The sequence below is a fragment of the Podarcis pityusensis genome, assembly GCF_964106645.2.
Source record: "Podarcis pityusensis genome assembly, chromosome: 4".
Classification (NCBI taxonomy): Eukaryota; Metazoa; Chordata; class Lepidosauria; order Squamata; family Lacertidae; genus Podarcis; species Podarcis pityusensis.
Window position 1 is genome coordinate 37,474,613 of NC_138027.1, and position 25,897 is coordinate 37,500,509.

General features: G+C 42.3%; 2 protein-coding genes across 7 annotated transcripts in view; both read right to left on the reverse strand.

The window, feature by feature from the left end:
* GUCA1C (guanylate cyclase activator 1C) overlaps positions 1 to 16,682 on the reverse strand; it is a gene marked incomplete at its 5' end in the record, with an annotated part of 50,619 nt that extends 33,937 nt beyond the window's left edge. Inside the window, one exon of one of the 2 annotated variants that reach the window (XM_081002793.1) lies at positions 16,421 to 16,682. In XM_081002793.1, coding sequence (XP_080858919.1) covers positions 16,421 to 16,624 — 204 coding nt within the window. Of the gene's footprint in view, positions 1 to 9,522; positions 9,715 to 16,420 lie in introns of those variants that run through there. The other variant, XM_081002794.1, reaches the window with a different exon arrangement.
* Positions 16,683 to 20,157: 3,475 nt separating this feature from the next.
* Positions 20,158 to 25,897, reverse strand: part of MORC1 (MORC family CW-type zinc finger 1) — a 47,985-nt gene continuing 42,245 nt past the window's right edge. For 4 of the 5 annotated variants that reach the window (XM_081002666.1, XM_081002665.1, XM_081002667.1 and 1 more), the window contains 5 exons: positions 25,474 to 25,620; positions 24,659 to 24,749; positions 24,072 to 24,122; positions 22,626 to 22,808; positions 20,158 to 20,816 (listed from right to left, as the gene is read on the reverse strand). In XM_081002666.1, coding sequence (XP_080858792.1) covers positions 20,724 to 20,816; positions 22,626 to 22,808; positions 24,072 to 24,122; positions 24,659 to 24,749; positions 25,474 to 25,620 — 565 coding nt within the window. In that variant the 3' untranslated portion in view covers positions 20,158 to 20,723. The remainder of the gene's footprint in view (positions 20,817 to 22,625; positions 22,809 to 24,071; positions 24,123 to 24,658; positions 24,750 to 25,473; positions 25,621 to 25,897) is intronic. The other variant, XM_081002668.1, reaches the window with a different exon arrangement.

The following is a 25,897-nucleotide window of genomic DNA, read 5'->3' on the forward strand; positions in this document are numbered from 1 at the left end:
CATAAATAGACGATGACAATAATTGGGAATACTTATAGAGGCAGCCAGATTGAGCATAGCAAAATACTATCTTCACAGCATAGGCCTGTGAGCCATTCTGCTGTTTTTAGAGATCATTTAAATGGTAGCTACCCTAGCATCAAGGTATAAAATTGAGCTTACCTTGTTTAAGTCAAATGTGTTGAACACTTGATCGACATAATGATTTGCCTGTGGACTCAAACCAGTGAGACCCAGAAGCGCCTTGAATTCATGCAGGCTCAGTTGCCCTGATGGACACTCTTTCATAAATTTGGTATACCAGTGGTGGGCGTCTTGGGTCAGAATATCTTCGGCAGGTGCTGATTCATTGGCGCCCATTGCATAGCACACAGCAAGTATCCTAAATTCCAGTGTTTTATTCATCTACCTCATTTCCCATCTTCAGTGGCTTCTATCCACATACACACAAACCCTGTACTGACAACTCGTCTAAACCTCTTACATGATGGGGGCACAAAGGCTAAGTAATAATAGAAACTTAAGCAAGATTACCTTCAGCCCCCTGTTTTAAACCAGAAGAGTTCTGTAACATATGTACAGCAAACAGATCCACTCTCGGGATACATTTAAAGAAAATGTATTCGTATCAGAAGGCTTCTTATATGGCACATTGCAATTTTAGTGAAGGCATTTCACACACACACACTCCGTCCCAAAGAGTTACCAAGCTTTCAAACAAGTTCTCAGGACCTTGGGAGCTATTCCTGGCAAAAAGCCAATCTCTAAGCAGTCGTGACTGATAGGTTCCACGTATGCGGTAACTAAGAAGAAAAAGATCAAGTGGGTGCTGAGCACGTGCTGGTAGTGAACGGGGGGGGGGGGAGTGTTAAAAGAAAGAGTGAGAAGGTGAAGCTGAGAACAACTTTGGGTAGATGATACATCCTTAGGGACTATAATAGAGGAGGGAAACATCAAGCCTAGGAGCCAAATGCAGGTCCCCCCGGGCCAGTCTGTCTGGTCTTTGGAACTCTACCTGGCCACCCCAAAACTCCAGGCCACACCCCTCGCCGGTCCTGGCTCACATCCTGATGTCATGCCTAGTCCTGACCTGATACTATACACAAAGTCCTTAGAGGATGAACCAGGCACCCCACAGGTTGAGGAGGAGCAGCCAGGGTCTCCTGGACCCACTGCTGAGGATTCCCTTGAAGCCCCTAGGGAATGAGACCTGCTGAAGAACACTGGAGCTATCAAAGGAGGCAGAGTCACCGCCACACAGTCCTTGAGAACAGAGAGCCAAAGAGCAACAGCATAGTGTGTGTTATGGACCCAGAGTTATCACATAGTTCATGAGTAAGGTGTCTCCTCATGAGTAAGGAATCACCGAAATTCCTTCCTCTGCCAACAGCTGTGGTTAGGTTGTGGCCCAGGAAGTGTATATAATGCTTCCTTCTTGAGTTGCTGAAAACAACAGAGGTCTGTGGTTCTTCATTCCAGAGTGTAGTCCCCTGTGTTGTATGTTGTCTGAACACCCTGTGATATTGACCTTGGATTCCTGCCTGACCTTATGTCTGGATTGGATTTTGGATCAAGACCGATACACTATGCTTGACCTTAGTTTGTCTCAACTGCATTGCATCTGTAACCCTGTCCTCGTTGGTGAGTATTTTGGTAAGAGGCTTATGCCAATTGGAACCCCACCGCCTGAGGGCACTCACTAGAGCATGACAGCTGTGTGTTTGTGCCTGGCTGAAAAGTGTTGTTGAACTCTTGTCTCTTGCTTGAACTAATGTCTCTTGCTTATCTGGCTGGAGGATAAAGAGGAGTCTATGTAGAATGGAGCCTAAAGCAGAATTTGTATTTGTTGCACCACCCACTTTTGCTTCTGGACACACCTATCACTGTCATGTGGCCCTTGGGAGGTTGTACAGAAGGAAGTGTGGCCCACAGGCTGAAAAAAGTTCCCCACACATGGTCTCTAAGTTTCTTTGGGCTTCCATTGGATGTATTTCCTACATCCACTGAGATCTTTTCCTTTGCCTCAGGCAGCAAAATGTCTTGGGCTGGCTTGGGCTTATGAATTCAACCTCTGTGTAGACTGGTGCTCAGCAAATGTTGATAATACCCTTTATCAAATATTGATGGAACCTTTTCAAATCTGAAAGAAGCTCAAGAAAAGTGAGATGCTGATTTGATCCCTCGCTGTTTTGGGGGGCAAGGAAAGGGATCTCTGCCATTGAGATCAGAAATAGGATACATACAGATCTTTCAAGGACTGTACCTAGCTTGAGTGGTCCCATATACTCTGGTGATCCATAAAATCATGTCTTGATTTGGTTACCCAAACAAATTGCCACAAAAGATGAGGGCTTATCCAGAAAGAAGGGAAAACCTGAATTAGAGGCTGCACTATTCCCATGGTTGCTTATGCTATTAAAGTAAAGGTTCACTGAGCAACGCTCACCAGGGCTTAGCCCTAGAACTCCCCACCCCCACCCCCAGATGCTTGGTCCTGCAATATGCCAATTCAATAAATAAAGATAAGAATGAATATATACAGGTGTGTTGTCTCCATTGCTAAGTAACTAACTATATACAGCTATTAATATACTTTAAACAGTAACACCCTGCTTTTCACCAGGTGGGTCCCAAAGCTGCTTATACTGTATAGAAAAACACAGAAGGATAATGAGATTCTACACACTTGAGCTAAAGGGAAGGACTTTCAGCTCAGAGAGTGTTACATTCATGCAGGATTAACCTTTAGTGTGTAGCAGTGGTGGAGTGACCCGTAGCTAATTGTTTTGGTGTGGACTGCTAGTTATGCCCTCCTCCAGGACAGAATTCTTTGTCTCTTTTTTGCCCCTCCCTTTAACATAATGTGTATGCCCGCCAACTTCACTGTATGATGTTTATATTGCTATTCCCAAATCTGGTAATAGTGCAAATTACAGGTCAATCTCCTTAATTAATGTCGATGCCAAGATATTACCAGCAATCCTTGCTTGCATCTTGCAGGGTGTGATATATCAGGTGGCGTTTGTTTGCCAAAGGCAGGGTGCACATAATTTAAGACTAGTAGCAAATCCGGTGGCTTTAAAGAGTGAAAGAAATTATGCTGCTTTGATTCCCAATCCCCCTTGATGCTGAAACAGAATTTTAAAAAATATATTGGCTGTTTCTTTCTGTTTTTTAAATTTGGGTTTCCTCAGGAATTTATTAATTGGATTATAATATTGTACCTGTCTCCCCAATCACAGTTGAGGGTAAATGGGATTCCCTTCAGCATGGCTGGTTTAGAGAAAGGTAGGAGGCAGGGCTTCCCTCTCCGTTGATCTTTGATTTGTGTTTGGAGCCTTCAGAAGAACAGAGATTCATGGCTTCGTACACAGACAAGTGGAATTTAACACCGTGGATATCCAGATTCATTGTTGTAATTTATCAGTAGGCCCAAATCATCCATAATTTTTGTGTGATTTCTGGCTATACAATTAACTGCTTAACATTTGAATTAATGTCAGGGGGCGCAATTAATATATCTAGTTTATATGCTAATTGGCAATTTATTTGGTACTTAGAGGTTATAACAGATTAAGTTACAGTGAAACCTCGGTTGTCGATTGTAATCCATTCTGGAAGCCCATTTGGTTTCCAAAATGTTTGACAAGTGAGGCGCAGCTTCCAACTGGTTGCAGGAGCATCCTGCACTCAAGTGGAAACAGCGTCAGATGTTCAGCTTCTGAAAAACGTTCGAAAACTGGAGCATTTACTTCCAGGTTTTCGGAGTTCAAGAGCCAAAACGTTCCAAAACGGAGCTGTTCAGGAACCGAGGTTTGACTATATTTTGTTTCCAAGAAGCATTTCTCCATGATTAGATTGATTTTCAATAGTTTGACAGAGAAAGCTGTTTGGAAACATGGGTGTTTCTTGGACTTCATATTAGGGTGAGGCTGAATAAGATGAATATTTGGTCATGGATCATATGTGCTCTATAATATTTCTTTATGAATTCCCCAAGTGTTTTTTTCCTCAAATTTCATGGGGCATTTCAGAGGTTTGCTTGGGAGACCCCCCCTCTCTCTCTAAAAAAAACCCCCAAAAAACTTTAGTTGTCAATATTGGAAGAAAGATTTAATTTTTAAGGTCTTTGTTTATACCTTAAAGCATACTTTTTACCTTGTACAAATGATTGGTGAGCCTCATTTTTCTACAAATACCCTCATGTGTATAACCTTGGTAAGGGTGCATTTGGTACCCTTTTATGGATGGATGTTGTTAGGGTCTACAGAAATAAGAAGAAAAGGACCAGCGTGGTATAGTAGTTAAGAGTGGTGGACTCATAATCTGGTGAACTGGGTTTGCTTCCCCGCTCCTCCACATGCAGCTGCTGGGTGACCTTGGGCCAGTCACACTTCTCTGAAGTCTCTCAGCCTCACTCACCTCACAGAGTGTTTGTTGTGGGGGAGGAAGGGACAGGAGATTGTTAGCCGCTTTGAGACTCCTTAAGGGGAGTGAAAGGCGGGATATCAAATCCAAACTCTTTTTCTTCTTTTCCATCTGTAGTTTCAGTGGCTAGGGAGGCATGACATATAATGTCTCATCAGTTGTATTTTGACAAATATTTTCATGCCAAATTAACTCCTTGTACCTTTGATCAGTTGTTTGGATGGGATGGATAATTTTAGTTCGTTTCAATGCTGCTGTTTAGGTACCACTTACCTGCTTGGGCTGAATGGTATTATCTTCAACTGCAGCACCTATTGGTGCCCATTTATGGATCATCAGCTTTGAGTTGCCACAGCATCTCATATATTGCTGGAGGAAATAATTGGATATTTGCAGAAAGCTAAACCCACAATAGTTGTTTATAAATGTTTATTGGAATGTTCTAAATTGGATGTTCAGGATCTTAGAGATGAATGGAATAAGGTGTTAGAGGGTTCCATACAGCCTAATCAATGGAAAGTTGCTTTAGTGGCTATATTTAATATTTTTTAGATTTAAAATGGAGACCAACTTAACAAAAATGGATGTTCTTGGTATACTGGACTCCACAGTGTGTTTTTAAGAAGAAATTGATCAGTTCAGAGAGAAGCTGACAATATAATTCTGATAATGCCTCTTTGAAGCATATGATTCGGGGATGTCCTGTGCTATTCTTTTTCTGGTCAGAAATTATTGTTCAGGTCGACTCTTCAAAAAAGCAATGCTTTGAGGATGTTCATGCACTCTCAAATTATATTCTTGTGGTGTGGAGACTAGCAGATGGACAACAAAAGTGTCTGTCTTATGGTTACAAAGAGATTTATACTTCAAGCTTGGAAGAACAAACAATTTGAACACGTAGCTTATGGTCATCAATCTAGTTTGGATATAATTTTATGTGTGGAAGTCAAGATTGATGGAATAATTTTGTGTGTGAATGTCAGCTGACTATGTTTCTTTCCTGTGTGTTATATTTGCAAAAATAATGTTGGCCACCTCAGTTGCCAATCGCAATCCTTTACACCTTACCCAACCTTACCCAAGCCTGCCATATCTTCACAGCTTCCCTGTGTCCATGCATCCCTGCTTTATTCAAACTTTTGCTGTTGTTTAAAACTCTCATTTTAAAACCTGCCAAACCTGCCTTCTGTTACACTCTCATTCCCTATCCTGGCTTTATTCAGATCCAGGACTGTGATGTGGCACTACAAATCCTCCAATGGAGCCTGCTCAATGACAGCTTTTACATTTTTACATATGTAGGAAGGTGCATGTAAAATCTCATGCTGGCATTTCTGTCAAATTCTCCTAGGGTAGTTTATGTTAATAGAAGAATAAAATACAGTAAAAACACATTAACAAAGCTCCATATTAAAATGTTAAATCAGCAGGAAACAGGAAGGCACAAACATGATAGAATCTAACAAAACATCACTAGGTGTTCTGAGCGAATGAAAAATGTTATGCCTAGCACTGAAAAAACCTGGAACTACACAAGCTTCTTTAGAGCAACACAACCAAGCAAACCCTCTCCCCATTCATATTATGCCTAAGTTCAGAATATACTTGTAGAAGTGCATGTTTTCTTCTTAAATTCTTCACATGAAAAATCTCATTTGGAGTCAAAACGTGTTGGGTGGGACTCCCTGCCACCACTCTGGAGTAGCCATGTGGATAAAGTTGGAAACATTAGTGTTACTTCTTAACTATCCATAGATGGTTTAATCCAAACTGGAAACTGAGGTTACTTTTAACGATGGCTTATTTGAAAAAGCCAGCGTCAGAAACCATGGTTTGACGTTGGCTTGTTTGCGGGTGGTGCTGTGGGTTAAACCACAGAGCCTAGGACTTGCTGATCAGAAGGTCGGCAGTTCAAATCCCCGTGACGGAGTGAGCTCCCGTTGTTCAGTCCCAGCTCCTGCCCACCTAGCAGTTCGAAAGCACATCAAAGTGCAAGTAGATAAATAGGTAAGGTAAATGGTGTTCCCGTGCGCTGCTCTGGTTTGCCAGAAGCGGCTTAGTCATGTTGGCCACATGACCCGGAAGCTGTACGCCGGCTCCCTTGGCCAATAAAGCAAGATGAGCGCCGCAATCCCAGACTGGACCTAATGGTCAGGGGTCCCTTAACCTTTACCTGTTTGTACAAAACCTTAGCTAAACTAACTATAGTGTGCCCCTATTCAAACAAAACAACAAACTGTAGTTACTTGAAAATTGTGTTGGGTGCTTCCAAGTTACTTCCAGCAGGGGAGCCTGAGTTTCCTTCATGTAGAAATCAGCAGAGGGAGCCTTCTTAGTTGTTCGTCCACCCTTGGGTTTTGAAAGGAGTGACTTGCAAGAGGGAATTCTGTGTGGCAGCCCCTGAGCTGAAGAATTCCCTCTCCACAAAGCTGCATCTGGTACCCTCATTGCACAACTTTTGCCCTATGCTGAGGAAATGCCCTTCTCTATATGAAACCTGCCCTGGAACCTTTCTGGTGAAGAGAAGATTGTTGTTGTTAACCCCATGTTACTAACATGAGAGATATGTCTATGCATGACAGTTCACCAGTGGTGCTTTATAGGTTTCTCCTTAGGTTAGAGATAATGGTAGATATTTATTTAAAATTGCATACTGTATTTTGCCCTTCACAGAGGCATTTCTCTGTACTTCTTCTGGGGTATTTTGTCCATCTTTGGTTGAACAGCCAACTAAAGGAAACTAAGAGTCCTGTCCTTTTATGGGAGGTGGAGACTGAAGATTGAAGCAAAGGATGACACTATCCTTACCCTTGTGACATTGTACAGTCATTTATGTGCAAGGATTGGAGAAGGTCAGAAGCAAGAGTTTGTGAAAAGCTTATTGACGAAGCTCGTTTTAAGAAGAGTTTTTCATTAGAATTTCCATGCCAAAAGTAAGTTACTTTGAGTGTAGATTCATTATTTAGAACAGGGAGGCCAAATCTGTAGTTGATCTAAATCTCCTCCTCCAAACTTGCTCTTAGTCTCTCAGTACAATAGCAACACACACAAAAACTATTTTTCATGACTATATCTCCCCATGATAGGACAAGGATCAGCTCTTTCTGTGTGGGGGATGCATATTAGTAAAATGGCAGAGAAGGTTTAAACACCTTTTCCCCCTGGGAAGATCTTTTTTAAAAGTCAGGCCATCCAATCAATCACGGAAGTCACATGTTATGTTGTTTTGACATTTAATGAATGGATTACTAGTACTAAAGCTTCATATGAAGTCATTCTGTTGCCTTTTAAAGCTTGCCCTCTCGCATTACACAATCTGCAAAGGTCACTCACAGCATACATTCTGATTATTTTCTAAACGAAAAAAACGGGCAACAGATTGCAAATTGCTGGTTGCTATAAAACTCCATAAATTGAATAGGAATTGTGGAAACAGCCCACAGGAACTTTTTTCTTTTGCATAGTTCATAGTCCATGGCCCTGAATCTTCAAAGATCAAGTACTGCAGTTTGCTATCTTATACCTTACTGAAATAGGCATGGCTACTCTAAAAAGTATTGTTTGATTCCAGTTCCTACAATTTCTACGTGTCTGTTTCTAGAAGACAGTGCTGCTTTTAAGTTTTGTCAGCAGTCTTGTTTTCAGGAAAGAAACTGAGCTCGTATATAAAGAAATGTGGAAGTAAATGTGGAGCAACTTCCCTATAAGGAAGGGTTACAATATTGGGTGCTCTTCTTTTAGTTTAGGAAGAGGGTATAAAGAAAATGTCTGGGGAATGTTTGCCTTAGCATGCTGAAGTCCCAAGCCCAGATCCTGCTATCTCTAGGTAGGGCTAGGACAGACCCCTAGAGTCTGATTTTGTATAGGGCAGTTTCCTATTCTATAATAGAGGAACATAAAATTATGCCTGGAGTGAAGAAGGTGAAAAGAGATGTTTTTTCTTCCTCTCTCATAATATTAGAGCCTGCAATCATCCAATGAATATGAGTAAAAAATACTTGGGACAGACTCAAGGAAGCACTCCCACAGCACTGGAGATTGTGGTGGAGGAGATGTGATTCAGTTCACATTTAACAACAATTTACCTCATTTATGCTTCCTGAAACCATAGATGAACTGAAATGTAATTGTCCTTCAAAATTTGCACTTCTCCAAATTTTGCAGTACATTTCTCCAAACCATGTATACAAATATGCATTTACTAGGCAAAGTGTGCCTAAAACCCAGATATTCCTAAAAATATTCTTAAAAAAATAACATATGAAATGCATTATATTAGGAGAAATTCACACAACGCTGATGAATTTTCATGAAGCCTTTTTTCCAAAAATAAAATAAAATAAATAAACCACAAAAAGATGTGGAAGACTGTACTTGATTGGGGAAAAAATTAGAATCCAAAACGGACAGATTAGTCTATAGCTCACAGCACTTAGTTAAACTATGGAACACGTTACAAGGTGTAGTGATGGCTTTACAAAGGATTTGGATAAGAGTTATCAGTGGCTACAAGCCACAATATCTATGCTCTACCACCACAGTCACTGGGAATCTCAAATGACTCCTATCCTGTTTGGGAGCTTCTGATAGGTATCTGGCTTCCCACTTTAAGAACAGTGTGCTGGATGAGATGGACCTTTGGTCTGATCCAGCTGGGCTGTTTTTATATTCTTACGGATATGTATAAAATGAGAAGACACAATTAAAATTACTATTTTAAGAAACGCTGGTAAGATTTTTATTAAATTACCTTCGATTGAGAATTTTCTTTTTCTTCAGCATCGTTGCTGAAAAATGTCATTCTATGGCTATCAATATAAAATTTCAATGCATGGTATGAGTCATAAACCCCGAAATATCAGGAGAAATACTGCAGAATACTTTGTTTACTGTCATCACGTTTAGAATGTTTTAAACTGGCACAGATTCTTTACTGCCTACGGTTATTTCATGTAGATGCCGCTATTGCTAAAAGAAACTGTAAATCTGAATATGAGTCAAGAATAAAACGTGAGCTATTCAGAATTTAAAATAATTGAAAAATAAGTGATGCACAATATAATCCAAACAATGTACTCTAGAAATAATTCTTACCTTATTTGAATCAAATATATTAAACACTGTCTCAACATAGGTATTTGCCTGATCAGTTGGGTTATCAAGACCAAGGAGCCTCTTGCATTCATACATGCTGAGTTGTCCAGACGGGCATTCTTTCATGAATTTTGCATACCAGTGATGGTTTTCCATAGCAACAATCTCCTCAATTGATTCATTGCCACCCATCTTGTTGTAAGATGCTTGTCCTTCTCTTTGCTCAAGTCTGCTTCTACACAGGAGTCTACCCTCACTATCAATGGCTCTCATCCAACTGGGATACACAAAGAAACTACAAACCCTATAGCTATTGTAAACCTCTTACACATCATTATAGATGTAGGCTGGGTAAAAATAGAAGCCAAGTGGGATTACCTACAGCAATCCATTTTAATATGGGTGGATTTCATCGATAAGTGCACTCCCATCGAGTTACAAAAATAGCAGTAGTCCTCTGTGAGGACCATAAAGAAGGCTGATCGCCAAAGAATTGATGCTTTTGAATTATGGTACCGGAGGAGACTCTTGAGAGTCCCATGGACTGCAAGAAGATGAAACCTATCCATTCTGAGGGAAATCAGCCCTGAGTGCTCACTGGAAGGACAGATTCTGAAGCTGAGACTCCAGTACTTTGGCCACCTCATGAGAAGAGAAGACTCCCTGGAAAAAGACCCTGGTGCTGGGAAAGATTGAGGGCACAAGGAGAAGGGGACGACAGAGGACGAGATGGTTGGACAGTGTTCTCGAAGCTACCAGCATGAGTTTGACCAAACTGTGGGAGGCAGTGGAAGACAGAGTGCCTTGAGTGCTCTGGTCCATGGGGTCACCAAGAGTCGGACACAACTAAATGACTAAACAACAACAACAATTGTCAAAAGGTGGCATCATTCAGGCTCAAAGGAAACTGATATTCCACCTACTATTAGATGTCCTATGAAATGTTTTGCATGGGCAGGGAACAAAAAACTGGTTGCCCCGGTGATGGTAAACAGCGTTCAAAAATCCCCATTGTTCTAGGCACCTTTTGCAACAGGGAATTTCATTAATGCTGTTTCTGAGCTCAGGGTGCAGTACTGAGCCAAAGATTTCAGATTAAAACTGCCACTGCTGGAAGAAAAGGATTTTTTTTCTGCCTCCCCACTTCCAGCCATTCTCTGAAAACTAGAGAAGAGACCCTCATTAGAATATTAGGAGGGTGGGCAGGGGAAGTATGGCTTTGTTTTTTTGCATTCTTCAGATGAGGACTAGACCATGTGAAAAATGGACATAAGATTTTAGCTGCAGTTCATTTTCAGCTTTGTATTCTTCTAATAATAAAGAGCACCTACACACACCATTGCGGCGCCCATAACCTAGGTTTAAGGTGCCATTTAGCTCCTAGCTTTCATATCTCAGTTTCTAACACTGACTGTAAAATGTGCTAGCAACCAGAGGTGCTCTTTGCCTCCCAATAACTGTAGCTCGTGTGTTAACAGTATCCCTTCTTCTCCTTAAATATGCCTAAGTTTGTATCCCATGTGCTGATTCCACCAATATATATTCTGCCCCGAGAAGGGCAGTCCTGGGAGCTTGCTTTTGGCCAGGTGAGTAGCTGACAGCCTGTAACCCAGCTGGCAGTGTTCCCCTGGCCAGGGGCTGGATTTCAGTTTGGTGTGATTCAGTGCTTGGGACAATCTGGGCTCTAGGAGAAAGTGGGAGCCCATCAAGATTTGAGACATGTTGGGATGAGTTCTGTGTTACACAAAGGACCAAACTCTACCAGCACATCCCTACAAACATGTGTCAAAAGAACTGAGGAAGTGTCTCAGTGGACTTCGCCAACTATCTAATCTAGCATCCCGTTTCCAGAGTGGCCAATTGCAGTGGTGGACTTTGGGCTCTCAAATTTCTGTGTGATGCTAAAATTTGGTGCCCCCTGTCTCTCGTGCTCTACTCTACAGCATTGTGTTGGATCTTAAAAGTGAATACCTTGTACTGAATTCTGCCCTTTATTTCCTTAACTTGCATTGTGGATGGTTTCTTTGCTACTAAGAGGGTAGTTTATTGTGCCACTTCCACCTCAGTTCAAACATGGCTCTTATTCAGTTCCCTCTATTTAGGCAGTTTCCTATTCCTTAAAAGATATTAAGCATATAACTTCTTGGAAGAGGATTCATTAATTTGTCAAAGAGGTAATAAGAAAGACGCAGCAGGGCTCCCAATCTTTAAGCTTTATAGCATTAATTTTATCTGATTAATTTGATTATATCTGGATCACAGTTTTCACAACAAAATTCATCGGACTCGTGCAGAAGTTACACTTATCAGTTATTGAGCTAATAATTATTTTGCCATCAGATTGCCTGATCTATGAGCCACTGCACCACAAAATATCTCTAAGCATGGGGGGTGGGGGTGGCTGCTCACGGTTTTCACAACAAAATTAATTGCTCTCATGCAGACATATTCTTGGTTCATGAGATAGTATCAGTATTCCCCCAGGTTGCCGGATCTATGAGCCACTGTACCCGCAAATATATGTTTTATGTATGGGGATGGATGTGTGTTTGATGTGCCATCAGTGTTATGAATGGTGATGCTGTATGGGCCTCATGATTCAGCAACCTTAGAATCTAGATTATGCTGAAGTAGCTGCATACTTCATTTATGCTGAAACGGCTGCCACTGTTGATGGTGCAGTGCTGTACATTTTGGGATGGTCCATCAATGTTGAGGGGGGAAATCCTGGATCACATTTCTTCTCTGTCCTTCTCCTGTGGTCATAATTCAAACACACACTATTTTACCCTAAAGTAAGTTCCATTGAGGGACGTTGGTGGCGCTGTGGTCTAAACCACAGAGCCTAGGGCTTGCCGATCAGATGATTCGCCGGTTCGAATCCCCGTGATGGGGTGAGCTTCCGTTGCTCGGTCCCTGCTCCTGCCAACCTAGCAGTTCGAAAGCACATAAAGTGCAAGTAGATAAATAGGTACTCCGGCGGGAAGGTAAATGGTGTTTCTGTGCACTGTTCTGGTTCGCCAGAAGCGGCTTAGTCATGCTGGCCACATGACCCGGCAGCTGTCTGTGGACAAACGCTGGCTCCCTCGGCCTATAGAGCGAGATGAGCGCCACAACCCCAGAGTGGTCCACAACTGGACCTAATGGTCAGGGGTACCTTTACCTTTAACTTCCATTGAATACAGTGGGACTTACCTAAGAATATACATTTGAATGCAGCATGAGGGTGTTTATGAGCTTGCACAAGTTTAGCGAGCTTTTTCTTCTCTTTGGAACATTCCCTTTATTCAACACTGCAAACTACATTTAAAATAGGCCCGTGTTTCCAAAAGCAATTTGGAGTGCGTATCGGGCCAGGCATGCAGTTCTCTAAGGTGTGGCCTCTTTCAGCAGAGATGGAAAGCCCATCTTCAAAAATCCTGGCTTGTGCTTCCCTTCTATCAAGAAGAGCTGACTCCATGCTTGGGGGGGGGGGGGCATTGTCCAAGTGCCCTTTTGTGAACCTCCCCATATATCGCCTGGCTCTCTCCAGCCCTTTGCCAGTGTTCCTTTTCTGGTGGGGAGCACTGGTAGTGGCATACAAGAGCAATACTGCAGGCAGCTGAATCGGGAAACTTGCCATTTAAATTCCCCACAAAGCCCTGGCATGACACTAGCTCAGGAGGACTGTGGGATATTAAAATAGTGGGCTCCGGACCTAGCTATTTGGTGCCAATTGGAGCAATGCCTCCCTCCATCCCCAGAAAAGGCTTTAGTGGCAGATCCTGCTGGGGTCTTGATGGCTGCCTAATATTACTAATAATACAGAGCCTTGGGTGCTAATAAATGCCCCTTTACTCTTCAGCAGATAAGATTTGCTTCGCCTTAAGAGGTGTACAAAGAGTTCTCCTGAACAACAGGAACAGCTTCACCCTGTCCCTTGATAATCACACCAGTCTATCAGAGGGAAGGGAGAGCCCCTTCTCTCCATTTTCCTACTATCTAATTGTTGCAGCAGTTGCCCTTTGGAGGTCAACAGATGAGACCAAAAGGCAAGCAGTTTCGGGGCTAGTTGCATTCCCCAAAGAGGGAATGACAGCTGCATTCTCTTCTGAGATGTAAGAAATTTGGTTTTACTCCTGTTCGATTATACAATTTTGAATAGGCCACAGCTCCGTTTCCAAGCAGAAGCTTCCAAATTCAATCCCTGGTATGTCAGATTCATTGGACTCTTGAAGGGAGCACAGGGATGTCTCTTTGCCTGTGGGCCTGCAAATATACCACTGAAGAACAAAAGTGCTCTGAAATTCACGAGAATGTAAGAGCCGACTGGATCAGGCCAGGGCCCTATCTAATCCAGCATCTTGTTTCTCCCAGTGGCCAACCAGATGTCTATGGGACACCCACCAGTAGGACCTAAGCTCAACAACACTCTCCTCTCCTTCAGAGCATACTGCCTCCTACAGTGGAGGTTAAAATATAGTCATCCTAGTTAGTAGAAATTGATAGCCTTTTCTCCATGCCTTAAAAAAGTCCATTGAGCTTCCATATGGAAACCGACAGGTAATCTGTCACCTATTGAAGGCTTTCCCTGGTTGGGGAAAACTTCCCTCTGGTGGACCTCTGCCCTTCATCAGAAGGCTTGGCAGATTGACCTGTCCGTGGTAGCAGCACACCAAGCAGCACTAGGTGGCTGGATTGAGTCAGCTTTTGAGTTTCCCACAATGCCTCAGGGAATGGGCATTGTTGGAGGTTAAAAGTGTGGCTAGATGCAGCCACTGGACGATGCTCATAATGCCAGGTCATATTATTTTTTTAGGAGTCCAGGGCAGGTAACAGCAGTAGGCCCCACACCTGCTCAAGGCTGCCAGATGCCAACACCATTCCTTTTTATTTTCATATACTACAATCTTTGACCAGAGAAAAACCTGTAAACACGGATCTAGGTTTTTAGGTCTGCTAGGTCTAGTTGCTTGCTAGAGATGGGCACCATCCCTATAACTATTCTTTGAGTTGAAAGAATACTAGAGAACACGAATTGTACTATTGCTTCCTTGTATTTCTCTTATCACTTCCTCAACTGTGCACCACTTTCTTCCACCCAAAGTGCAGGTGACGTGACAGCTGTTAGTGCCTCCTTACCACTGCTGTGACTCCAGTCATTTTGCAATGGTTTATGTATGTTCAAGTACTGACCAACTTAAAGTTCTAGGAACACTGTTATACATGTCATCAAATTAGAACTGTGGTGTGCCCCGAAGAATAGGGGTAGCCAACGCTGTTCGAGGGCCTGAGTCATGTATAAACCCAACCACACACCTACGTTTTTGTGGCTTCCCAAGCCTCTCCCAATTTTAGTGATGGACGCAAAAATATTAAGTCCTTTGAAGGATATGCAGTTGCTCCTTTCCCAGTCATCAGATAGTTCATTCAACAAGTGGAGAGGGGACGATGAGCATGGATCAGCTGAGGAGGTGGGTTGTGCCTGTGTGTGCATGTGAGAATGTGCATGTGTGGGGTGGACATGCCCACTCTTGGCCACTGGCAAGTGACTCCCAAAGGGTTGGCTCAAGCTCAAGGGGGTCCATGGGCCAAAAAAGGGGTGATTGCCTTGCCTTAAGTGTATGAGATGTAAGCATGGCTTTTAAACACTATGCGTACATGTCACAGGGAACTGGAGCCCATTGCAGCTGCCTGCAGTGTGGACACACTGGGCACAATTCAGGTTCCCTTTGCATTCTTTCCATCTCCCCTCTCATCATGTTTTGCAAAGAAGTTTCCAGGCCTCCTCCTCCTTTCCCATCAGCATCCCTCTGTGATTGGAGAGCTTTGCTCGTGGGAAGACATCTGAGGCAAAGGGGTGGGCCTCGTAGCAGGGAACACACAAAGCAGCAGTAGCATATCCCAGAAGACTTTGGAAGGACACAAAGCGGGGACTGGATCATGCCAATGGTGTATATGAGATATGCATGTGATGTATCTCTGTCGCTATGGAATACATGCTGGGGGCACACATAAAGATTGCAATGTCTGAAGCATTGCTAGTCTGTTTTTACTGGAAAAGCATGTATGATTTTCATGAAACCTTTAATGTTTATTGATCAATCCACTAAAAGTTACACTATTTTTATCCCATCCTCCTTCCAGGGAGTGTGGAGTGGCTTCCTCTTTTTATCCTGATAACACTGGGAACTAAGTTCGATGGAAAGGGAATGATGAGTACTCTGGTGAGCTTCCCAGCTGAGTGGATATTTGAACCTGTGTCTCACAAGTCTTAGCCCAACACTCCATCCACCACACTGACTTTCAAATACAGGCTAGATAGCTTTGGGTTCAAATCCACATTAGGCCAACAATTAATTGGGTATCGTCGAGGCAAATCCCTACCCTTTTGCCTCAATTTATCGACTTTAAAATGGAACAATAGAACCGTTGGCTGAAAAACTAAGACAAAATTGGAAAACTACTGTGTATTCTAAGTGCACCAGAGTCACTAATAACAACTGATTTTCGTTTGCTATCTAATAAATGTATCATTCAACACCATGGTGCAAAATTCCAGAAGAAAAACCCAACACCACTTTTATATTCCATGATAAGCCACATCCATTCTCTATCACATGTGAATGTTTCCTAGGAATGACTGAACAGAGTTTAAATGATTTGATTAGAAAGTACTTGATGTCTAGCATATTCCCCAGGGAGCCACAGAAATGCAATTGTCAAGTAAGAAGTTGGATTTTCAAAAGAACATGGGCTATAAATTGGCATTTCTTTCATTTCTAAGCATTGCATTCAATGAAACGGTATGATGCCGAGATACATTTCGAAGCGTATTCAAAGTTGTTTAAAGGTGGTTTTTATAGCCAAAGTACTAACAGCGAGAACAATGCAAATGTAGAAGATAATTATACCTTACCTTATTCATATCAAAAGTATGAAAGACTTGCTCAACATACTTATTGGCTTCTGGAGTGAGTCCTTGTAGACCCAACACTGATTTAAATTCATGTAGACAGAGCTGTCCAGAGGGGCATTCCCTCATAAACTTTGTGTACCAGTGGTGAATTTCCAGAGCATCGATGTCATCCGCAGACCCATTGGCACCCATAATGTCCAACATTCCAAGTATCCTCGTTTGATTTTTTTAGTATATTTTCATCCAAGTGATTTCACTGCCCAGTGGCAATTGCTTTGCTTATAGCTACCATTCAAACACCAACATGTCATATAAGGAACGAGCTACCGTAAACCTCTTTACAGCTTACTGCAGAAATAGGCTATGTATATATAACTTCCTAGACAGATTACCTTCAGTACCCAGTTTAAATACAGAAAGGTTTTCTCAGTGGGTGGCAGTCTCTCCTAAACCAGAATAAAGCTGTACGATGTCTCTGTGTATTTATTTGTACAGTGCATTGTACAGTGATCCCAGCTGTCTTCGGTGTGTGTGCAGATGTTGCTGAGTTGTTGTGTTTTAAATATCCTGCATTGGTAGGGGTAGGACCTTTGATGCACCTTCCAAAGCTGTTTCTACCAGGCTTTGATATAAGCGGCAATTGGGGGGAAAGTTTTCTTAGAGGGTATTCTTACCTTAGAGCAGCCTTTCTCAACCTGTGGGTCCCCAGATGTTATTGAACTACAACTCCCATCACCCCTAGCTAGCAAGGCTAGAGCTCAGGGATGATGGGAGTGGTAGTACAACATCTGGGGACTCACAGCTTGAGAACCGCTGCCTTAGAGGGTCTCTTCCAGGACTTTGCTATCTCTTTGGTGGCACAATTACTTTTCTGTTCTCCTAGTCTTTAACGTTCTGAATTTTCTTGTGGTCTTTAAAAAATTATTTTGTAAGCCTTATTACTTTTTATGTTTACTTACAACGCTTTCATTGTTATTATATTATCTTGTTGGAAACCAACCAACCAAACTCTGTGAACTATTTGGCTGAAGGGCAGTATATAAATGTACAAAATTAACTAAACTGACCTCTTTTGGATACCTCCAGACTGGCAATAATTTGCAAGAGTGAATCAAATGCAGACTGGAGTGCTAAGTTTGTGCATTTGAAGTGGGTTAGAAAGCTGTGTTGTCCCACTTCCCAGGAATTTTTTGCATGTTTGGAAGGTAACTGGGAAATGCATTGAAAAGCGTGCGATGAACAAATGATTAACGGGAAGAGCTGTAAATACCCCATGCATACAGGATGAAAAAAAGAATGAATGCTCATGGTCACATCACTGCCTGGTGAACAAATAGGAACAAATGCTCAACAAAGACTAGACATAATCTAACCATGCTGTAATTTTTGTACAAGCAAATCAGGATGAATGTTGAATCAACAGGTTATCGGGAGGAGCCCTTTCTTAAAAAACTATTAGACCTTGCTGTTGAATTGCATGAACTTGGCAGGGTAACAACTTGCTCACACTGAGTTGCTTCCTTGGTGACAAGGGCAGTATCAAACTTCCATGTTTAGGACATGCTATTATGCCAATTGACAGCTGTTTATTCTGGCTTTCCCCAGTTCAGACTTCATTCCCTTTATTGTATTTTCCTTTCCTCTCCTCTCTGATGTGTAAAAAAACAACCGTTTTGCAGCCTCTTAAAAGACTAACCTACTTATTATGGCATAAGATTTCACGAACAAATGGAATCGAGTCCATGAATGTATATGGCACCTATAACTAGGCTACCCATCTGAAAGTTGCTCCTTATGTGTTTTGCCTTTACCGTTTAGATCACGAGTGGGAAACCTTTGGCCTGTCCAGATGTTATTGGACAACTCCCATCAGCTACAGCCAGCATGGCCAAGCTGATGGGAGATGTCTCAGCAACATCTGGAGGGCCAAAGGTTCCCCACCTCTGGTTTAGATTGTTATCATGAAGACAGGGCAAAGCAGTGCATCAGAAGATCAAGAGTTTACCGCGGGTTACATTTTCCTTGTCACCACATTACTGTGAAGTTAAGTACATAATGTACTTTAAAAGTCATACTTCCCCACTAAAGATGCATATATAAAAGACTCCTGCTATAGGAAAGTTCCCTGCCTCTAAGATCCCAGTGGCTTCAGGTGTCCTCACCATTTGAAGGTGGGAGATGACCCACACATTTTCAACAGTGGCACTAAGGGTTCAGAATTCCTCTTAGAATAAGTTTATTTTCTCTCTCTCTCTCTCTCTCTCTCTCTCTCTCTCTCCCCCCCCCCCCCTTACTTTATGTTGGTTTTCCAATGCCAAGCAAGGGTGGTGCTGTTTCAGCAGCTGTTTGGAGTTCTCTGGGTGTGAACGGCATTGCTCTCCAACTGCTGTATCAGGTTTTTCTTTTTGCTATTTTGCTACTGGACTGTTCTGCCGTTTATATGACTGGTGGGGTGGGGTCATAAAGGGTCCACTGTCAACTACCCTCAAGTGCCTTTGGCAGAAAAGGCCAGATCAACATACTTAAATAATGGATAGATTAAAAAGTGATAAAATACAAAACTTGAAGCAACATTTATGATTCTCTAAGATAGTTGAGGCAGGCACACATGGAATTTGGGTGCCCCAAATGGTTTACTTTAAGTCTCTATGGTATACATTAATGTCAGTTGCTTTTTTTTCTGGTGACACCATCGACCTGTGATAGAAAATGGATGTAATTCTTCCTTATATTTCCCTAAGTGGGGTTAAGTATTAAAATGGAGATACAGGCAAAATTGTCTCCTCAGAATTAGGCATCAAGGCATCCCTCTTATAGTTCCTCACTGGGAAGTAAAAGTTATGAGTTTAAAAAAGGGAAGGTGCCTTTCTGAGAGTGTGACCTCAGGATCCTTTGGTAAACTTCATGCTGTAGCATGAGCCATGCGGTTTAAACAGACTGTAAGCCTATAAAAGAGATTAAAAACAGATGAATAGCCTCAAATACTATGGCAGAGAGCAGGTGAAATAGACAGCAGGAGCAATTCTGGTTTGATGTCATTGAGAATGAGATCTGAGTTGCAAGATGACTGTATGTTATCACTAGACAGTGGCATTTTGATGAATTTCAATTTATACTCTATGTGTGTCTTTTCTTGGTGTGTGTTTTTGTGTAGGTACGTACACACACAGACACACAGGTATGTACACACACACACACACACACACACACAAACACCGCTAGAGATGCCAATGGCGCATCTAGTCCAGAGTCTTGTTCACATGATGGCCAACCAGATGCCTATGGGATGCTAAAATACAGCAGCTCAGCACATCAGCCCTCTTCCTGTTTGTGATTCCCAGCCACTGGCATTCAGAGGCATAATGCATCTAAGAAAGCACCAGTATGTTCGTCATTAGCATTCCGAATGCATCAGAATGTGCCCAGCATGGCAGGGAAGTATTTGCTGCAACTCCTGTTCTTGGTGCATCTGTACTGATTCATGCACACCTACCCTGCAACTTCAAAATTACATAACTTCAATGCTTGGCACGAGAGCATAGGGAATCGGGTGCAGCATCCAAAAGGACCTCATCCTAAGAATCATTTTGCTTGCAATAAAAAATATATATTAGGTTAACATCCAAATCTGCATCTGTTATTGCAGGAGGAAAGCACTCAAACTAATTCCCATGGATTAAATGTTTCAAGTCGTATAAATACACATCAATTATCTTCAATCTGTAACACTTGGCAAGTTGAGCAAACTGCAAATTATCTTCCTTTATTATGCAAGGTGATTTGTATCATGAATACGTTGAAATGAAAAGCTTTAATCCCTGTTGGGGGGGGAACAAACCCCCAAAATGCCCACTATTTACACTGATACAAGTTAGCATATTATGTTTAGTGAGGTTATTATTTCCAAACAAACAGAAATCACTTTTAAAGCAACAACAAATGTTTCAGGGTGTGTGTCCCCCACATAATATTCACAAGGACCCATTTGGCTGAACCGTGTCCACACATTTGTGTGGCGTGTTCCACTGAAATGAAGAGAAACTACACAGCAGCAGTGCAAGTAGGCCTGGATGCAACATCACCAAAATATGGTAGGCAAAGAACAAAACATACTTAGGATGACACCATCCATATCATTTCCTCTACAAGCTCTGCTGTAATATTTAAGGTTTCAAGGAAGATTGTGTCCTGCGTGGCTTGTTTGCTATCTATTTATATTTTTGGCCATACGTTATCAAGTGCTAAGACCCTCCCCAATTTCTTCATGGAACAAAGAAAGTTCAGCTTAATTTTGTGGTGTTAACTATTCACAGGGACCAATGCTCTCACGTCTGTCTTCCTTCAGAAGCTTTTCTAGGATGCTGTCAAAGTCTTCCTGGTTATCTATTTGAAGATGCTGAAACAGAATGCAGCAAAGAGAGACATTATTATAACATTAATAGGCTCCACGGAAAGCTAACCAGAATAAGCAGTCAGTCAGCTCCTTAGGCCCAAACTACACAATACAGGCAACTGTAAGTAATGGAAAAGACAAATTGGAAGGTGCCTGGGAGGAAAAGCTATGGGGGGGCGGAGATGATTTGGAGGGAGTAAATGGTAGTTGGGGAAAGGGCCTCTTCCTGGTCTTCCCTCCAGTGATAAGAAATCTTTGTTTCTTCCCTGGCAGGGCTGCTGGGCTACAGTCAAAGACCATTTCACATGCCCCCATGAACTTGTGTTTTAGTGTAACTTGCGGTTTGGGTCTCAGCATCACAGCTTTATAAAATTTCTGTAAATATAACCACATAATCTCATTTCCAACAAGATTATCTTCTCATGAAGATAAAATGATTATAAACAAGACAAATGGACAAAGGGTGAAATCAGTTAAGTAGTTAGTGTTAAAGAGAATTTCTAACACTAATGATTAGAGGAGGACTGGAAGAAAATTATGGAGTATTATTAGCGTTAATTTGATTTTTATCACCTGCCCCTCGCCATAAGGTCCCATGATGGGTTCCAGCTTTTATTCAGCTGGAACACAACTGAACTCAGTTCTGGCACCTCTCAGGTGGGCACCCTTTCCATTCTAAGAGGACAAGGGAGGCATTCATGGTGAGTTCCAGCACCACTTTTGCTAGAAAAACAGCACTGGTGAGAACAATTTAAAATACAAAATTGGAAACTGTTTAAAACAAATTGTAACCACAATAACAGGGTTGGTCTCTCTCTCTCTCTCTCTCTCTCTCTCCCCCTCCTTCAACTGTCAAAGGCCAAAGCTATGGATTCTGGGGACGTGCATTCTCTGTGTATCCCGATTTACAGGGATAAGGGGTTTCTGCATTGGACTGCTCAGTTAACAAGGCATCTCAAGTTGGATCATGGACTCCCCGAGTTACGAAATTGCCTATTGGAATCACCTGTCCAAAAAATTCACAGCTGTCCCCCCCCCCCGAAATAAAACCAAGTTGTTGGGGAAACACCTCAAGAGGGTAGTAAGAGGTGAGGTGGGGACAGAATGGAGGGGGCGTGACCTCTGTTCAGCTGAGTTGCTGCAACACTCTGAGATAGGGAGAGGGGGCAGTAGCAGCAAGGTGCAAATGGAGCTAAACTGGTGCTCCTGACAGTGCGTCAGGCATGTGGTACCATGTGCTGCTGGGACGGGGGCAGATATCTTTCATCTTGACAAGCTTCTAGCTGTGGTGAATCGTTTTCCTATGGTACTGTAATTGCAGTGGCTCGGAGGATCAATTAAAAACCACATTTGTTTTTCACATGGGTCTGTCCACCAATTGGCAACATTAATCCACTCCGGAAGGTCTGCTATGCTTGCAAATTTCTGTGAGAAGGAAGGGGGGGGGGAAGTAGCCATTTTTAGATTCCCTGTTATAGTGAATGAAAGGGGGAGGGAGCTTTGTTTTTAACGGATCTGATTTGGTCCCCAACAACTGGCAAGGTAGCAAGAATGGCTGCTTTTCAAAGATACAGATACAGATATAGATTCAGATACAGATATAGATTCAAGTTGAATCTCGTGACTGGCACACACCGCTTAATGGATGAAATGGCGGCTCTGACAGTAAATCTTCTACCACCACAAGTGACCTATAGCATTTCTCTGTCCATATTGTGGCCATGTTACAAATATTAGAATGCATCCTATTTTCTCAAATGTAGCAAAACCAGTTAATCAAATCAAGCACTGGAATAAACTGTCAGCACTTACTGGATGGATTCTCAGTAGCAATTGTGCTACTTTCTCCTGCAGATGCTTAATTCGTTCTTCTGTTGCTTTTATTTGCTTCCCGCACAGACTAATCTTTTTGTCGGCGGCATGTTTGGCTAGAAGACCATGCTGCTTTATAGACAGGAGTTTTTCAAAAAGTTGTTCATCATATTGCGAAAAATACTGTAACAAATATTGATACCCTTGAAATTTTAGTGCAATTTCCCTTCTTACACTCTAATATACAATTTGTTCACCCAACTAATCAAAATGAAGCCCCAAGATATATCCATGTGGTAAATGTATCGTCCATTCCGGTCTCAGAATACTGCCCAGGGCGGTGAGAGAGTCATTCATTTGTCAATAGCTCTGCCATCCCCTTCGGGATGAGAGCTCTGCTCTTGAAATTATAAGCACATGGAAATGCAGGGGGAGTTGCTTAGTGGTGGCTGAGTGGCACTTTATACAAGCATAAAGGTAAAGGGACCCCTGACCATTAGGTCCAGTTGTGGCCGACTCTGGGGTTGCGGCGCTCATCTCACTTTATTGGACGAGGGAGTCGGCGTACAGCTTCTGGGTCATGTGGCCAGCATGACTAAGCCGCTTCTGGTGAACCAGAGCAGCACACGGAAATGCCGTTTATCTTCCCGCCGGAGCGGTACCTATTTATCTACTTGCACTTTGACATGCTTTCGAACTGCTAGGTTGGCAGGAGCAGGAACCGAGCAATGGGAGCTCACTCCATTGCGGGGATTCGAACCACCGACCTTCCGATTGGCAACTCCTAGGCTCTGTGGTTTAACCCACAGCGCCACCCACATCCCTCTTATACAAGCATAGAGGTACATTATTTATGGTCTTTAAAGAAAGCACATGGCCAAGGATGGAGGATGGTGCTGAATAGGTTTGGTGGGAAGAGGAAAGGGGGCAATTCCAAAAGGATTGCAAGAGACCTTTTTCTGTTTACACCACAGGTAATAATTTTATGTAGATGGTTGCCAGTAGGGTAGTTGTACTGTGGACTGGTAGCTTCAGTTGCATCGTCTCCATGCATCTATTCCAGGGAACAGACAGAAAGGTGCACCCCTCAGCCACCGAGATCCAAATTGGTGGTGAAACTGGAATTAACCGCAGGATAGGAGTCCGTACCATATCAACATTGCCTAACTAACACACCTGTTAAGGGCATAACCCTCAGCAGTTATCACTTCCTGGCAATTTAGAGCTTGAGTGAACAAGGAAAAAAACCCTTAACACAAATTAAACTGCAAGGGTTTTTGTTTGTTTGTTAATTGTATGCAACAAAGACTGTTCTTTTTAGACGTTCATTGAAGATGCCAGCCTCCCATGCGTTGCATTTCTCTTCATAAATCTCACATGCCTATGACTGATCCAATAGAAAATCATTTCAGAGAATGTGAATTGGTCGTATTAAATAGCTTTTACCTGAATTATGTCCACAGGCACAGCCTTATTCCGCTCAGAATCCCTGTTCAGCTATTGGCATAAAGGAAACAAAATGCCTAGACTTAGAAAATGGCAAGAAGGGTGAAAATCTTGTGCGGTAATATGCAAAGCAGTAGCGCGGGACCTGTGCCCCACAGCAGAATTTCATCCAGCTTGAGACATCCAGTGCTCTTTCCCACACTGCCCCATCAGGAAATGATTGACTGGGGCAGGAGCACTGGATGCTCTGCGTGGAAAGTGGGTGGGTGTGGGAGCCCAACAGTGTTGGCTTGCCCCCACTTGGCTCCTTCATCTTCTTATCAACATCATATCCTGTTTTCCAAGTTGGAATTAAGAAACAGAAGTAGTTCCAAATGCCAAAGAAAATGCAAAATCGGAGCAAGTGTCCTGAAGCTGAACAAATGAGAGAGCAACTCCAACATTATAGCCCCTAAACAACATACTCGGAACAACCTGCACTGCATACCTGAAATCTGAGTGGTTAAGCGCCCTTGTTCTCGTTAGACTAAGTACAAATAGTTCCAGCACATTCCCACAATTTTTATATAATTCAAATGTCCACTCACCTTGAACATAGATAAAATGTCTTCAGGGGTCATAGAAGAAAGATGTTCTCTTGTAAGATTGCATTTGGGTAAAAAATATAGCAGGATCTCTCTGGAAAAGACAACAATTGCAACATATCAAAACAGATCCTTCCATCATAGGTTAAAAAGGCTGACTCCAATGCGTGGGGAATTTTTAACACTTTCCTCCCATACTGTTTTCTCACCAAGCGTAGCAGAAGCTGCCATTTGTTCCTGAAATGAGGTGTTTGGATAGAAAATGATGCACGGAAAAGCAGCAAAACTGCAATTGTTCCATGATCTTGACTACCCCCCCCCCCCAACATAGCTGTGCTTTGTTAAAAAAGAGGACCTAACCACATTTCTGAGAGTATTTCATATAATGTATAATTTGGCCTTGAGTGCAAATGCACACTTTCAAAAATTGGGTTCATTGTTTATCTAGCCATAATGCTAGATTATTATCAACTGAGTATTTTTTTTTTAAGTAAGGATCTTGATGGAATTACTTGTCTGCAAAAAATAATAACGTTGAAAGCCTTAACAGAGTTATTAAAAATATTTTTAAGAATCCATACAAGCTGTAGTTCTTGTTGACCATATAATCTATGCCTTAAACTGGTCCCTGGAGGACCATTTCAATGTCAATTCCACACAGTAGTGTATATTCATTAAGTATTTCACAGTCCAATAGGCCCATCACTCAGTTGCCTTCTTGATTCATGTTTAGCATGAAATTAGGCCTCAAAAAGGTCCTTGTTAGGATACAAGGACATCACATTTGGCTGCAAGACTGTACCTTTAGGAATACTTACTTGATGCGAGCTGTCAAGGTTTCTACCATTTTGTTTTCAGAAATGCTCTGGGGATCCCCACATGTGTGCGAAACTGCATCATTAGACTCCTGCTCAGCAACAAGAGCTTGCTCTTTGCTGTCGTCTTCTGAAGTCTCCATGGAGTCACTGAACAGACATACCACAAAGATCAGTTCAAGGACCATACCCCTCCTCCCAAACAGGGAAAGAACCATAGCTGTGGGGTAGAACACAGGCTTTGCATACTGAATTCCTAGCATGCCATCTCAGTTAAATAGGATTAGAAAGGTTTGGTTGAGAACATGGAGAGATGCTGCCATTCAGAGTAGACAATACTTAGCTAGATGGATGAGTCTAGCCAACAGGAATGTTGTCCGCCTTATTTCAAGACTGGCTGGGGCAACCCAGCCAGATGGGCAAGGTC